We start from the raw sequence: 17,297 nt of genomic DNA, 5'->3' as shown, positions 1-17,297 counted from the left end.
AAAATCAGCAAACACAGAGCATATAATAACAAGGCAGAAGCTATTTAGTCAAACTTCTAGAAAGTTCTGCTAAAACCAATGTGGAAGGATATGAAGTATGTAATTATATTCTGGAAGGGAAAAGAACCACTGATAAGATCCATAGAGCTATCTTTGCATGATTCCCAGTAACTGCCTGATTGAAGTGTTGTTGTTTTTTGTGCTAATAAGTTATTGCTCAAGAACCAGTTTAGTATAGTGGTTAAAACATCCAATTAAAAACTGGGTGATTGAATTCTAGTCTTGTCTTAGGTGTGAAGCCAGCTGGGTGACCTTGAGCCTTTCACTCTCAGCCCTGGGAATGGCAAACTATTTTCAAGAAGCCATCCTAAGAAAACTGCAGGGTCTTGTCCATGCAGTCACCAAGAATCAACCCTCGCTTAAAGGCACACACAAAAAAGCTATTGCTTAACAATACTGCTTGCTCCAAATAAGTTGCAGTATACAGGAAGTGATGCATATAATGTATGTAATTATGTTTTATAAAAAGTGCTTGTCTACTCTCTTGAAAATTTTTGTTATATTCTAAAAGAGAATGTCTCAGAACCATAGATTAATAAAACTACAAAACTGTCTTTGCTGCAGTGTATTGAAATTAAGGGAAATTCCCTCCAAATTGCTACCAGTCAGAGCTACAAGCAAAAACTGGCAATACTCACTTTATATATTTGGTGTGCATTTCTTGAGTAATATAGCTTCAAAGTCTTCTTTAAATATTAAGGGTACAGAGCAGTTAAATTTCTGAAGATGTTTCATTACTTTGTGGCTATGAATATTTATCAAAAAATCAAACTGCCAAATAGCTACCGTATTATAGAAAGTACCACATCATGAACCAATTTGAAGCAAGAGTCAAACAAAAGGATTAGTCTACATCAGCTATAGCTCAGTAAATACCTGTGGATGGCAGATCTCCAAACCCTTTAATTTTGTGTCTTCCATCCATACTGAATTGGGTAGTAATACCCGACTACGAAAACTTACTGTCCTAAAAAATGGATGACATGTAAAATTGTTAAGAATACTGTCATATCCCAATATTGTGAATGTCAACCTTTACCTAAGACTATATGGATACCACTTCATCCACATGCTGTGAATGGGAATCACCATGAATGGGAATTAGGTCAGAGGTGGGCTCCTACCAGTTCAGCCCGGTTCAGCTGAACTGCTAGTGTATACCAGCCTGAGTTGCCAGAACCAGCAGCAACCCAGGCCTGCCACGCCTCTGAACTGGTTCCCTGTTTGGCTCGGCAAGGTTTTTTTTTCTTTTTTAAATGTTCTGCGCATGTGCAGATCTATTTATAGGGAACTGCACCCGTGCACAGAGCATGTGACTGGTGCGCGTGCAAGCGAAGCAAGTGCACATAGGCAAAATTGCACCGAACCACCAGTAATGCCGGCAGCAACCCACCCCTGAATTAGGTTCACCTACATATCTTACCTTGTCTTCTCTGATACCTAAGCAAGATGATTGATGGCACTGCAATATAATATCTGGAGACTCCATATTTGATATCGTTGATGGAGAATCCAAGAACATCTAGTTATTCTTTCCTCATCACTAGGCTATAAACATATTCTGCTTTCAAACTGTCCCTCCTCCAATTCTTTTCTTTAACAACCATCTTGTGAAGTACGTTAGGCTGAGAGACTGGATCAAAGTTACACACTGCACTTATGACAGAATAAATTTAAACCTGACTCTATGTAATCACAGTCTAGCAGCATAACTGCTGCACCACGCTGTCTGGGAGTCATCCAAATTGTAATCCTAATATTGTATACATGGAATGCATCAAGTTTGGAAAATTGTAATAAATGTTTATAAATGAACTCCCTACCTTGAATCCAGAGTATTCAGGAACATATTGTGGATAATATTTCTTTCATCTGCGGTAGGAGCAACCTTCAGTAAAGAAGCCCTACTAGATTCAAGCCGCCTGGTTTTGTTCTCTGATCAATGGAATGATACATGTAAAATGAATGACAATTGGCTTCCAACAGCTTTATTTCAACCCTTTTTTCAAAACTGATGAAATTTGTAAGTGTGTTTTAGATTGCTGTAGGTACCAAACTATTTCACTCCCAAAGAACCTATGTTTCCCCTCAATTATTTAGGAATGACCATAAAACAAAATTTCTCCATTACCTCCTCCAAAAAAAAAACCAGGCTAGGAGAGTACTTACTTTCTCCTTCCTTGAAGATTTTTTCCTCCTCGGGGGTTTCAGCAATTAATGGATTGACAAATGCTGGTCTGAGGATATATTTGAAAAAATCAAAACAATATGCATTACAGGGGGGAAATGAAATGTTTTTGGCTGCAACCTAGCATAGTTACTTATGTGGAAGTTCATTTGCAAAGAGAAATCTGCATGTCTATTTTAGTGTTTTAAAACAACACTTTTTCTTATTGTTACTCAACAACACAAATTATTTAACTTGAAAAGACAATGATCTAAAGAGGACAGTCAATGCAGTGCCCTAGGACAGTGTAGCACGTCAGATCTGAAGGCTGTTAGGAACAAAAAGGCTGCCCGATTAGGATTCTTCCAACGGGGATGCAACAATCAGCGATTTGAAGAACAAAATTGAATCAAGAAGCAAGCTGCCGGAAAGAAGTTTAATGACAACAAAGGAAGATGAATGACATTTAGTGTGATTTCCTGGCTAGCTAGAATGATTGATATCCAAACGTGAGTTTTTGTACCTGGTTTAATTATTTGTATTGTGTTTATTTGTTGACTCATGTTTTGTTCTATGGGGGCGGGGGGGGGGCAGAGCATGCAGGGAAGTGAAAACATAACACCTGTCTGGGGTTAAGTATATCTATGGATCCTACAATAGCTGAAAAATCCACAATAAGGCCCAGCTGTTAAAAGGAATTGTAAATAAGAGCTACATTCATTACCTTTGCACTCTAAAACTTCTTTTTGCCTTCAATGTAAAATACTATACATCTACATAGTCTGACATAATTTGGTATTTTGCACCATTCATTTTATTGCTGCCTTATACAGTAGAACCTCTGGTCGTGACCATAATTCGTTCCATAACTTTGGTCACAAACCAATTTGGTCATGACCCGAACCTCATTTTGGAAATTTGGTGCTTACAAAACAAATGGGGAAAGGGGAAATCAGCAGCGAAAAAAATATTGTGAACTTTTTGGTCAGAACCTGATTTGGTCGTTGTCAGAAGCGTTCGTGACCAGAAGTTCTACTGTAGTTTTTATTGCCATTAATATTGATGCTCCTGATTTTTATGTTATATCTAGCTCTGTTCTACTATTCTACTTTTTAAAAAAAAATGATTTGATTGAATTATTTTGTTTTATTTTAACTGGCCAGATGCTACTCAGAAACCTCTAGTTATGGCAAAATAAACAGTATAAGTAAAAAAATAAGTCACAAATACTAACATAATAGGTCAACCTTTACATATTCTGGAGTCCTTTAAAGCCTGGGACTCAAATAAATAAAATAATAAAATAAGCAATGAACTATTTTCAGACACATATGTTTAACATTAAAAATGCAATGCTATACTTTTGAACATAGTTTTTTGCTACAGCTTTAAGCCAATTTCAAAACTAGCAAAGTGAATCAATAACATTATGACTTATTGAATAGAGGGCAAAAATAAGATCTGACACAGAAATCAGAGCCGCACTTCCCAGCTATCCACAATACAAGGAGTCCTCACTTAAAAACAACATGTTTAGCAACTGTTCAAATTACAATGGGGCTGAAAAAATGATTCAAAATGACAACAGTTGCAGCATCTTCATGGTCATGTAATCACAATTCGGGCTCCTGGCAACTTTGCATTTACTATTGTTGCACCATCCCACAGTTAGGTGATCCCCATTTGGAACCTTTCTAGTTGCTTCCAACAAGCAAAGTCAATGGGGAAGCCTGAATGAAATTGCAACTCATGGTCACATGATATCTCACTTAACAACTATTGCTGACCATTGCTTAGCAATAGTGAAATGGGAATCATTAAATAAGGACTACCTGTAATTGAAAGTTACAGATAAAAATGGAAACATCTATACCTGACTGAACACAGTGGAGAACCTATGATATTGCTGAACTAGAACCCTCAGCTTCCCACTGGTCATACAGCCAGGGGCTGATGGGGGCTGAAGTTCCACGATAATTGAAAGTCAATAGCTTCATCGCCTTTTACCATCACTTGCATTCCTCACTGATTATTTTAAATAAACTGCTAGGAATATTACCTTTTATTTTCTGGATCACGGGCCACCATGACAAAAGTTGCATCTAACACAGGGCAATAGATTGCATCAAGTAACTAAAAAAAGAGAATATGAGAGGGGGAAAAACATTAGAAACAGTATCCTGTGATAATTCAATTAAAACTTAATACAGTTTCAGAACTGAACTATTTTTTTCTATGGATGCCAAAAAGGAAAAAAAAAACGAAGGAAATTTAAGTAGAATACATACTGCCAATATTTATTTAAAAGAGTTCATAAGTAAGATTCTCCCTGTCAATTTAATTGTGCCGGTCAAAAATCACATTCTCTTCAAACAGACCAAAATACACTTTAATAAACAAGGGTGTTACATTCCAGTTTGTACTTATCCTTTTGAATACTGTTTTACTATTTGGCTAACCTGCCACAGAATTTTATTACAGCATACAGTATAGCTTGCCAAATGTAAGAATTTAAATTCAGAAACAGAGCAAACGAAGCTCACTGTCATTAACCTGAAGCATGTGTATCTTCACTTCCATTGAAGTTTTTCCAACCCAGGAAACATTCCCAGTGAACTTGATATCACAATCAGGATGAATATGCTGTTTCCATAAACCTAAAAGGATAGAAGAAAGGTTTCAGAGCACAGATTCTAAGGACTGATAATCAACATTTATCTAACGGAGAACAGTACTACTTTTAAAAAATCAATTTGGGGTCAGCAACCTTTTCAGGCAGCAGGCAGTTTCATGCAACATTGTAGTATAAATTATTTTCCACTGCACTCCTGCAACTTAAGCAAAAACATTGACTCTCTTGGTAATCTTGCAAGATTTGGTCTTTTAAAATGTTAAATGCAATTATTTAATTTTCCAGAAAAAAGTAATAACAAATCTTTTCTGTTCTGTTTAGATACAGTATCTAAGATATAATAGGATATAATGTCTAGCCCCGTGATGGCGAACCTATGGCACGCATGTCACCGGTGGCATGTGGAGCCATATTTGCCGGCACAGCAGCCCTTAGCTCCAGCCAGCTGATTTTTGGCCTTCCGGAGAGCTGTGGAGGCCATTTTCGCCATTCCCGAACTTCCAGTTGGGCCGTTGGGCCTGTTTTTTGCCCTCCCCAGGCTCCGGAGGCTTTCCTAAAGCCTGGGGAGGGTGAAAAACTGGCCCAATGGGCCAACTGGAAGTTCAGAAACAATCTGCTTCTGCCTTCTGGGGGGCCTCTGGGGGACCGGGGGAGACCGTTTTCACCCTCCCCAGGCTTCAGGACAGGCTTCGGAGCCTGGGAAGAGTAAAAACTCTGTCCCTCTGTGCAGGGGGGTTGAGCATGCATGCACAGGGGCATACACATGCACGATAGCGTGCACATGCACTATTTTGGCACACCTTTAGAAAAGGTGGTCACTCGTCTAGCCTATGAAATGATATATTTATTCATTTGGACTTTTGAGCAAATTGGAGAGGATAGATTCAAAAATGACATGATGGCCACAAATGTATATTCATCAGAACATGTAGTTATTCCTGAAAATGGTCATCTAAAAGTGTCAGGAGAACTTTGTCTCCTCTTTTTCACCTTCTGAACATCAGAGTTTAAATTTCAGCTGCTTTTCACTGAATAACACAGTGTAAACTTCCCAGACAGATATCAAGCCATTAACAATTAAACACCTACCAATTTTATCCACGAGTGCTGTAACAATCGATAAAGGAGATCTCAGAGTGTCTTCGTTTTTTGTATGAGTATAACAAATTAGAACTGTAAACAAATAAATAAACAAAGGTGCTCTATTAATTACTCTTTGAACTTATATATTTCCCCTAAGGACTGGTGAAAACCTTTCACCATGATTGTTGTATCATCCAAATACATTTTTAAATGTACAAAGTTTATAAGCTACCTGCCTTATAATATGACTAAAGAGAGTTCAGTCTGCCAAAGTAAGACTAGTAGGAATAATTTATTTTATTTATTATAACATGTAATATTGTACAGTGGCTTGCCCTATCAATGTTGGTGGGGGTGTTGTTTTCTCCTTTGTACTTCCTTGGTTAGGCTGTTATTTAACTTCTTCATTGTCTGAAATGGTAGTTCCTCAATTAGGGTACTGGATACACACTACCCTGGTAGGTCAAGCTACTATATACAAACAATGAGCAAACCCTTCTAGCATTGAAGATGTTACCTAGTTGGGTAATGAAACATCTACAAATGAACAATCAAGTTCAGAAAGAAGCAAGGTCTTGAGAGTTCAATCTTGATGTACATGAATATATATTCTCTTCTAATAGTAAACAATGGAATAGCAGGAAAATAACAAAAACTGCTGCCAAACTTTTAACAGTTTATTGATTGCACTGTTTTTCAATTTGGATTACACAGAACTTAATATTCAGCTTTCAGTGTATATGTATGTTATAGAGTTTATGCAAATAAAAAGGTGGTATATAAGTAATGAATCAATAAAGAAAAAATGACATGCTCACTTATTCCAGAAGCATTTTTCATTGCTACAAAATAATACATTATGCAGAAAGTCATAATAATGTTATCTGTATTTTTAAAGGAGTTCTAAATAACTAACTCAATGTAATTCATTAAGCATAATAACTGCTTTCAGACTAGATGGGGAGAAAAAAATTCAAAGGATCAATAAATTTTTCTACCTTCCTTCACGGATCCCACTGAGGCACTTCATTACGAATTTTCATCTTACCCAAGGAACCATAGTTATTAAGAACAATGCTAATTGTAATATCAGTTCAGTGGTTGCAAAAGATAACAGCCAGTTTCAAAGCTATTCCTATGCAGTATGTTTAATTAACAATGACATAGATGTTATATAATCCAAATGTGTTCAAATTTTTCCAACCTATCAGATCACTAGAAAAAATTAAATTATATAAGTAACACATACCTGCTAAGCTGTCAAGGTCTTCAAGTATTCGACCAAATCTAAAATATTACAGAGCAATTAATCTGTATGCATGTTACAGCACCAACAATTAATTTTATTGAAAAATGAAATAGTGTATCTTACCTGACTGTGTTCTGCATATTGAGATATTTTTCTCTTATTTCAGGCTGACTTCCTAAAGGCAAGATAACTTCTATATAGCTGTCTTTCATTTTCCTAGGGGACAGGTCAGCTTGAGTTTTAGCAAGGAGTGTATGTAAGGATTTTCTTTCATTCATTGCTTGTACATGGTCTCTGGAAAAAGGGTAAAGCAAAATCAGATTATGTCATGTGAGTAAAAACAATCAAATCTCAGTTTATCAGACTTCAGATGCAATGGACAAAATTTGTTTGATGGTTTAGGCATGTATAAAATCTCATTTGGACTTAATTGGCATTTGAGTCTCACACACTCCCCCATTAGTCAATTAAATCATAGGTTTAGTCTATTAAGCAGCTACAAGGCATTATTAATCTGCAAGAATAAATTGTATTGCATTCCCTAACCCTAACCTCTAAGAAATGCAATTGTACCATGATTTATATATACAATACCATACCTCCAATTGGTGGATGCTCCCACTAGCTCTCTCAATTTACTTCGCACTGAAACAAAATAAAACCCAGTCAGAAATATTTAATAGGATAAACCTGACCAAGGACCACTATAGTACTGCACTTTTGAAAAGCAGAAGTGTAAACAGAAGTCATGCAAAGAATAGCTGAAAAGCAAAAGCTGGACAGGTTCACTGAGATTCCAATGAATGGTATATTTAATAAGGAATGGCATGCTTTCTCATTTCTGTAACATTCTAATTTTCAAAAAAATAATAATCCAGTTATCTAGAAAACATTCATTTCTTTTGAATTTAAATTTCAGGCTACCTACTCCTTCACAACCCTGAATGGCATAGAGGGATTAAAAAAGAACAAAACAATAAATTTGGATATCATAGCCTACTCTTTGACATTCCAAAATAAATATTCAAATCATGTCACTGTACATATCCATACTCATTTGTCCTGAGACTGCAAGGAAAATGTAAACAAGGAGCAGGTTTACCCTTACATAGCTAATAAAATACAATACAAATCTGAAAATGCACATCTAGATTCTGTAAACAAATCAGATGCATTTTCAATCATAACCATCAGCATTTATGCTTTAGTCAAAATGTCACACTCCAATAGAAAAGGAACATTACAAATTGAAGACTTCAGTTCTAAGGAAATGTGGGAGAATCAGAAGTGAATAGCATCTATGGAAATGTGGAGTTAGATAAGAGTTGAAATCTTTTTTAAAAAATTATATTACACAGATAGTCCTTGACTTACAACAGTTCAGTTAATGACAGTATAAAGTTATAATGGCACTGAAAAAAATGGCATGACCATTTTTCACATTTATGACCATTATAACATTCCCATAGTCAAAATCAAAGTTCGGATGCTGGAGAGCTGAGTCATATTTATGACGGTTGCAGTGTCCTTGGATCCCTTTTGCTACCGTCTGACAAGCAAAGTCAATGGAGAAACCAGATTCACTTAATCATTAACTTAACTCCAGTGATTCACTTAACACATGTGGCAAGGGCTTCCGGTGGTGATGTCACAGTAGTGCCGGGGAAAGAGAAAGGTCTCTGTTCCTAGACCCCAAATATTTCACATTTGGGGACCCCTCGGTGCAGTGAGCCTGGAGAGCCAAGCAGAATAGAGGGGAAGCCTGGAGGGCAGCAAAGTGAAAGGCGATCACCCGCTGCAATGAAGGAAAATGTCTGTCATTGTGTTATGGCGGACCCGAGGCCGTGACAGGCCAGAGAGACTGAGGAAGAGAAGATTTACTTAACAGTCTGTGGCATGTATTTGGTCAAAATCCCAGAGCTGTAACGGCGATAATTGACTGTAAGAGTAAGTCCTGGTTATTCAGAAAAGAAGATAGCTCCAACTGCGGGGGGATTCCCCTGAAGAACAAGTGGCAACCCGGAGGGAGGAGCAGTGACTCAGCATACTAAACTTACCGTAAAATTGCATAGAGGAGAAAAGACAAAAAATCTTGAGACACGAGAGATCAACAGGAAACAGAATTGGAGGAAGGAGGAGTGGAGAAAGAGATTCGGTGAGCCTGAGCAACAGGAGAAAAGTGAGAAAGGTAAGGAACAGCAAGCGTGGGCTTTGGTGAGAGGGAACTGAGGAGATGAGTATCACAGACCGAGGTTGGAGGAAGAAATTGGCATTCCAAAATGACGGATAGAGAGATGAGAGATGCATAGAGATCAAAAGTAAAGCAGAGAGGGAGCAGAGGGACTCAGAGTTGAATAAGGAGGAGGAAGAAGATTAAAGAGGATAAAAACAATATAATATAATATTAACGAAGGACCAAGAAGGAGCAAGGAGAAACAATTGGACATTGATTATAACACTACCAAGGGATCAGTTATTAATTTATCAAATTAACTAAGAAGATTTAAAGAAATATTTATACATATTTAGCATAAATATAAAGTGGTTAAGTCAGTAACCCAGGAACCAACAATCAGAAAATCCACAACTGTTTATACCTAAATTTGTATTACACCAATTATATAGTTAGTTATTTATTTACTTATATCTTTACTCATATTACATTGAAACCTAGATTTGTATCTATATTTATAGTTTTATAGATTGATTAACAGACGTACTAATATCCTTACATCTTTACTTATATCTAATTTTATATACATACTGATTAACATAGATTTATATTGGCATATATCTTAACTTATATAGCATCTCTATAGAATATATAGAATATTTATATCTATTATATCTATATCCATATCTACAGTAATCTTTATTATATACTGAATAACTTGACCAGATTAGATTGATTAAGAGCAGATATATATATTAATAATATATTAATAGTACTACAGGATACTTGGTAGTATCATGGAGAGGGACAAAAAGATTTTGTCAGGCGTGCCTCCCAACTCCATTGTTTGTTAAATTTAAGATACTTTTATAGGTTATGAAAAGATAGAAGCGAAAGAAAAGCAAGATCTGAGCCCACAAGGTGCAAACAAGTATATATCAAACAATTACACAGCACCCTCCCCCCAATTACCCCAACCCAATGTCCAATCTGTAATTCCCTACGGTGTCATGTGGAGTGTATCTTCAAAAAGCCTCATCAGGAAAATTGAAAAATACCCCCCTCCCGCTTCTCTGCTACAATTTGTATTCTGTGCTCCTATGGAGTTAAAGATTAAGGATTACATTCAAGAGTTAAGATATTCGATTGGGAAAAAAAATCTAAGAAGCAGAAGCACCTACTAGAAAAAAGAACCATCACCAGGCAGAGATGAAATTAGGAGTTTAAAAAGCTGATAATTAGAGTGTAACAACAAAGACCAGGAGGTTTGCTTTCAACACGATCTCAAGACGATTTAAAACTAAAGAAAAAATCCCCTCCCCTACTCCCTTGCTACAATTTGCATTTTCTGTCTTTGGGGAGTTAAAGGTTACATTTACATTTCTACCAGAAAGAACTATCATTTGAAAGAAGCAAATAAATGAAAGAGCTGACTTTGATGGTGAGGACTTTGGAACTTTCAATCGGGCACAGGTGGTTTGACTACATTCTTTCACAATGAAATCTGTTTCCTTTTTTGCTTGAAGGGGAAAATTTAAAAGGGACTTGAATTGGTGAATAAGAAAAAAGTGGGAGTTTTGAAGTATAAGGAATATACGATCTGAAGCAGGAAAATAGCAAATTAAAAATTGGGCATTATGGAGGGGTGGGATCTTAAAGAAATATGTGAAATGTTGAAAAATATGCACAATGGGTTGAGAAAGGATGATAGCGAGGGCAGTACTGACATCACGACGATACGACGTGCAATCTTGGAGCTCCAGGATCACTGTCGATATCTCTGCCACTGGACAGTCCTTTTGGACCTAAACCATCCCATAGAGACAGTTATAGAGAAGGGCATATCCTGCTGATCCCGGGGACATCACAAATTCCCTGGTAGATCCAGGAGAAGCCCTTTTCTCCAGTGACAAAGAAGCAGCCATTGAAGCTGCTGAAAGTTGCGACAACTTCAGAAATGGAAGACAAGCAGGAGAGAAAGTGTTCCAAATTGGTGAGATAATTTTTTACTATTAGATGACAGAACACCCCAAAGATTAAAAGTAAAGTTAAAATTGAAGACAGAAGAGGTCAAGTGGTGAGATTAAGCCTGAGTCAAACTTAGTGTGTTATTTTTCTTTAATCCTTTTACTGCTGGAATTTCTACAAATGCTTATTTTTTAAACTGGACTGATTTCATTTTTCTCTTTTTTAAAGATTTTCATTCTTTTTCTCTTTTCTTGTTAAAAGATTTTTTTCTTTTTTTTCTTTCCTGGAATATAAAGACTATAAAGAGGGAAGTGAAAATAGATGAAAAGAAGTAACACTGCCACTTAGAGGCTTGGAGGCTTGGAAATATTGTTTTTCTTCTCTATGTTTGAGCATTAGATAATCTTGTGCAAAGTAAGAGATGGTGTTACACTTCAAGGACTTTTGAGTTTGTTTATTGAAAATGATAGTGGGAAGAGCACGGATGTTTATACAGGTACTTCTCTGGGTACTATCAGAGTGAAAAGCTTGGAGTGGAAAAAAAGATTGCACTGAACTGGGAAACAAACCAGTTAACTTTGTTTGGAAAAGAGCCTTGGAATTTACAGTGACTATGTGCAATACTGGAAGAAAAAGATCAATATAGATGATATTGCAACAGGGAAAAGAAAAGGAAGTGACATTGCAGATGATCATGCAAGAAATTCAAAAAATACAAATAAGAACAGAGAGCATTGAAAAGAGATTGGAGATTATTGTACAAAGAACAGAAAAAATAGATGAAAAAAATGCTAATATTCACCAAACAATGATGAAATATGAGGACAGATCTCAAAAAACTGAAGAAAAAGATGAACAAAGAGATAAGAAAATTGGAGATATTGACAGCAGAATGAGTGCTGTTGAAAAAGATAAGAGTGGAATATTGGAATGGGAGATTGATAGACTCGAATTTTACCTCAGATTCCAGAAGATAGAAGAAGAAAAGGGATAAAATTTGGCAGAAGTAATGCTAGAAATTCTGTCAGAAGCATTGGTGATAACTAAAGGAAAGATGATGGAAGGAACGGATGAGAGGTTTCGAGCCTTCACAAGATATGCAGTGAAATATAAGTTGCCAAGAGATGTCCATACAAGATTTACTAAAAAAGCAATTAGAATATAAATACCACAAATGGCAAGAAATAAAAGATTACTGGATGGATTTAAAATGATGTAATGAAATGTTATAATATAAATTTATCTAAAATGTAGAATATCTCATATAAAATCAAGTAATGACAATTATAATCAAATAAATGTATGATAATGATAATAATGTATACATATATATTAGATTGATAATACGAGATTTTATATAAAGTGTAAGTGAAGACTATGGTGAGAATGTACAAAAAAGTTTTGCAACCAATTGACACACTGTATGGAATTGGAAGATGTTTTTATGTTTTATGTTGGTCTGTTTATAAAAAAAGAAAGGATGATAGCTTGGATATTATGGAAAGAAGTAGAAATGAAAGCCAACATTAAAAAAAAAAGCAAGAGAGGTTGAGGGAAATAATAAGCAGATAAAGGATCCCATTGGATTTAATAGGGGCACAAAGAAAAGGAAAGAGCATGCCACAATTAAAAAAACAAAAGAAAGAAAAAGAAGAGAAAAGAATGGAGTAGACAGGCGGCACAATGAAAGAAAGAAAAGAGTTCATTACAGGAGGAAAATATAATAAGAAAAGAAAAAGGGAAAATAGACTGAGGAGACAAAAGGAAATCCTGAAGAGGCTATGATGAAGGGTACAGCAAAAAGCTACAAAAAAGATTGGGAAAAAAAGATATATAAACAGCAGAAAGAGAAAGGAGAAGTTCAGAGATTGGGATTTAAGATTCTTTAAAAATAAATGAAAGGGAATACGCCTAATAATATATTGTTAAAATCACAATATGAGACAAAAATATGGGCGCTTAATAATGTATAAGTATATAACAATATTATGAGGATAGTGGGAAATTTGAATCCGTCTTGCACCGTGTCCAAAAAAGAGGTTGTTATGGGGGGGGGGGGAGAAAACAAATGGAATTCATATAAAGGTATACGTTGAAAAGAAAAACTAGCAATGTGGAAAATAATAGTTTTTTCTTTTTTTCTTTGGGAATATAAATATTAATGAAGAAGAGTGGGCTGACAGATGAGGCGTCAGATGAGTTCCAAGCAGCGACCAAGGCCTCCACCGGACTGTGGACGAGAGTATCAGGTATAACACCAAGCGCCGTTTGAAAGCCCGGAGGGTCCATAAGGCGCCTGGGGTGGAACCATCTAATCGGTTCCTCCTCCCTACAGTGGGGGATTGGTCTCCGAAAGTCAAGCCTCAGTAGGAAGTGGTCCGACCATGACAGGGGCAAGATCTCAATACCCCTCAAACCAAGATCACAACTCCACTGCTCCAAGAGAAATATGAGGTCGAGCGTGTGACCCGCTGAGTGAGTCGGGCCCCGAATTACTTGGGTCAAGCCCATGGCTGTCATGGAAGCCATGAACTCCTGCGCTCCGTCAGAGTGCTCGCCGAGCGAAGGCAAATTGAAATCCCCCAGCACCATAAGCCTGGGGAACTCAACTGCCAGCTCTGCTACTGACTCGAGGAGCGAAGGGAGAGCTGTTGCAACGCTGTTGGGAGGCAGGTACGTTAACAACAAGCCCACTTGACCCTCAAGGTCCAACTTCACCAGTAAGAACTCACACCCGACAAGCTCCGGAGCAGGGATCCTATGAGGAACTAGAGACCCTTGGATAACAATGGCCACTCCCCCACCCCTTTCCTGGGATCGCAGCTGATGAAGCACCTGAAAACCCTCTGGGCACATCTCAGTGAGAGGGACTCCTCCCTCCGGGCCCAGCCAGGTTTCAGTAATACATGCCAGGTCTGCCCTCTCGTCTAAAATTAGGTCCCGGACGAGGGGAGCCTTGTGAACCACAGACCTGGCATTTAGCGACAGCAGCCTGAGACCAGGGCCCTGACTACTCACGCCATCTGGCCTTGGAGTGGAACTAATAGGGCCGGAAGGGGGAATCTCTGTGACGTAGTGAACCCTCCTTCCCCGGTAATGGCTAGCCCTAAAGTCCCCGCCATATCTGCCCCTCCCTGTTATGACCGTAATGTTCCGGCCCACTCCCGTGTCTAAGGTCCCTCCCCCCTCCCCCATGGCCACCGCATTCCCTGGCAGGCCCTTCGAATCAGACATCCTAAGGTTGGGATTAGGCCCAGGCCCCCCTGACACTTCTGCGCAGCACTCAGTGCAGGAGGTACCCGGCTGTGGTCCCAACCTTCTCAAACATACACAGCCATACTATCAGACAATCCCCACAAACAATTTAAAAAACAGAATACAACAATATAATAATAAAAGTGGATACATTCAATCAGCCACAATCACACCAAACACTCATCATATTAAAACAATTTGCGCAGGCCTCAGATTTTAAATATTGTGCGATATTGTGCGTCCAGTCAGGAGGGTTTCGCGAAGATATAAAGGGGAAGTAATTTCTTCCTTAAGCGGGAGATGACATAAATGATAGTGTAAAAAAGAGGTCCACAAAGTTCCAGGCGGGCTATTCTGGAATACCTGAAGTCCAATGTCCAGTATCCAGTGTCGAACAGGCAAGAGTAGAAAGCCAGTTAAGAGAGCCCCGTCTGAGCCCCTGTCTGAGTAGATGCAACCCAAGGACCAGAGAAGAAGGGAAAAGCCGCAGTATGGAGAAGGCCTAGAGGGAGTCCTAAGGGGCCAGGTCAACGGCCATATGGCCGACTGCCAGGTCTTATGTCGCCCCATAACAAATCACAATCCTCTATGAAGCCAGTCAGCAGAGTCAAACGTCAAAGGAGATAGGGGCGTAGATGACAAACACGCCCGGACCGGCTAGCAAGGCGTTCCTCTGAATAGGGTAGAGGGGGGGGGCGCCCAAGGAGACTACGGCAGCTGAGGTATAAGCCAGCTGCCTCGTCTCACCCAGCGCAGATTCAAACACACACCTCCTTCAGCCTCAAAAGTTCACTAGATCTCCAATAGACTCCAATAGTTCTCCAGTAGACCCCTAATAGTCTCTCTCCAAGCAGGCAGGCAACCAGTCTCCTTCAGATTGATGGGAAAGTCGGGTAGTGTTAAGCGGGTAATTCGAGCGACGAGGGTTTAAAAAAATGCCAAAAACGCCGATAGGAAGTCTTCAGCGCAGCACCGCCATTCCTCTCCCCTCTCGTCAGCGTTTCAGGCTGCAGCGGGGGGGGGGGAGGGACGCCTGAGAGCAGCGTCTTTCCGAAGATCGTGCTGAAAACCAGCTATTCAGATCCCCTTAGTCGTACTCGGTTGAAGGGACCTCTTTTCGAGCCTCCGAACCAAAAACCGCTGGTTTAATCTGATGTTTTTCTCCACCAGCAAACGAAGCCGGGGAACCAGCAGCCATTCCCCACCTTGCACAAGTGGGTCTACAATTCTCCTAATCAAGTGGGTCTACAATTCTTTTGATACTTGCTTGCAGGCGTCTTCTTTCTCAGCTGGCGTAATTTTTATTAACTTGTCCTGTCCCTGGTCAGATTCTTGGATCGGTGGTGTCCTCCGGATGCCCAACAGAGGTCATCAGCCTTCTTCCAGAGAAAGGTCTCTGTGGCGCCTGAAGATGGGCGAGATGGCCTCGATGGGGCACCGGTCGTTCCATTCCGTTCTCAGCGAAATATCGCTCTAAGTCCTGTGCCATGGTCGCCACAATATGTTGCAGAAAATGACAGGCTTTAGACTTTTCAGGATACAGGAAAAGTTTATTTGGCAGCCAGGTTCAGAAAGCTAGCCCATGGCTTAGCATTGGAAATTCTGAACAACCTTAATTATTGAAGCACACATTCTTATACATTCTCAAAAGCATTGCAACACAGAAATACTTAACACATTTCTTAGTGGTTACCTTGAGGAGAAAACCTTATAAGGAGATGGGGGTCTTACTTCTCCTTTTGTTTATGGAGTATGTGTCATTAACGAACTTTAATTGAACTTTGGACTTTTGACATCTTGTGGTTAGGCACTGGCTTCCTGTTCTTTTGCAAGCTGCAATTCTGCCTATGTGGCTTTAATATAGAAGTAAAGGGGCTCTAAGAGGCTGTCCAACCTGACCCAGTAGGTTTCACACTTAATGTCCAAATCTCACTTTACGTCTGCTTTAAATGGACGAAATGCATTGGTGAAATGGAAACAAGTATTTACAAAATTAATTAAACAGAAAGCAGATATTGTGTGCCTCCAAGAGGTACACATTAAAAAACAAGATGAAAAATACTTAAAATATAATAAATTGGGGAAATTATACACAGCATTGGTGCGGGGGAAGAAAAGAGGGGTGGCATTATACATTAAAGGGATTAAGACAAAACAAATCTATGCAGATCCAAAAGGAAGAACATTAATGATGGAAGTTATAATAGGGCAAAATACAATCTTGTTGGTAGTTATCTATGCTGCTAATAAAAACCAAAGGGAATATTACAAGAAAGTCCATGAAAAGATTATTGAATCAGGTCAAGGGAACATATGTATCGTGGGTGACTATAATGGGGTAGTAGATGTTTAAAAAGACTATACCAGTGATAAAAAGAACAAGGGTTAGGGTTAGGGTTAAACCCCCAGATTTTAAAGGAGAAGGAATATACACAAAGAATCACAAAAGAATTGACGCTGTTTTTTGAAGAAAATAAAAAACAACATACCTCACTATCAAACCTATGGGATACAATGAAAGCATACATAAGGGGGATAGTGATAGCATACATGGCAAAGAAAAATAAAGAGAAATGGAAGCAGCATAATATATTAAAGGAAGAAATTGGAAAACCAACTCCAAAAAGAATGAGGGAGTGAACAAATTAAAGAAACATTGGCTCTAGCGAAACACAAATTGAATATATTAGAACAAGACAATATGGCAAGA

At 38.4% G+C, this 17,297-nt stretch overlaps 1 protein-coding gene across 5 annotated transcripts in view; it reads right to left on the bottom strand.

Moving 5' to 3' along the window:
* Window positions 1-17,297, bottom strand: part of ACOT9 (acyl-CoA thioesterase 9) — a 49,724-nt gene that overhangs the window by 8,969 nt on the left and 23,458 nt on the right. For 3 of the 5 annotated variants that reach the window (XM_032226293.1, XM_032226295.1, XM_032226296.1), the window contains 9 exons: window positions 7,791-7,836; window positions 7,315-7,485; window positions 7,192-7,229; window positions 5,949-6,032; window positions 4,781-4,884; window positions 4,287-4,360; window positions 2,230-2,297; window positions 1,884-1,995; window positions 937-1,027 (listed from right to left, as the gene is read on the bottom strand). In XM_032226293.1, the coding sequence (XP_032082184.1) occupies window positions 937-1,027; window positions 1,884-1,995; window positions 2,230-2,297; window positions 4,287-4,360; window positions 4,781-4,884; window positions 5,949-6,032; window positions 7,192-7,229; window positions 7,315-7,485; window positions 7,791-7,836 (788 nt within the window). Of the gene's footprint in view, window positions 1-936; window positions 1,028-1,883; window positions 1,996-2,229; window positions 2,298-4,286; window positions 4,361-4,780; window positions 4,885-5,948; window positions 6,033-7,191; window positions 7,230-7,314; window positions 7,486-7,790; window positions 7,837-9,248; window positions 9,999-17,297 lie in introns of those variants that run through there. The other 2 variants (XM_032226294.1, XM_032226292.1) reach the window with 2 other exon arrangements.

Source organism: Thamnophis elegans, chromosome 11 (assembly GCF_009769535.1).
Source record: "Thamnophis elegans isolate rThaEle1 chromosome 11, rThaEle1.pri, whole genome shotgun sequence".
NCBI classification, from domain to species: Eukaryota; Metazoa; Chordata; class Lepidosauria; order Squamata; family Colubridae; genus Thamnophis; species Thamnophis elegans.
Note: the sequence above shows the minus strand (reverse complement) of the source record. Positions and strands in the feature narration are given on the sequence as shown.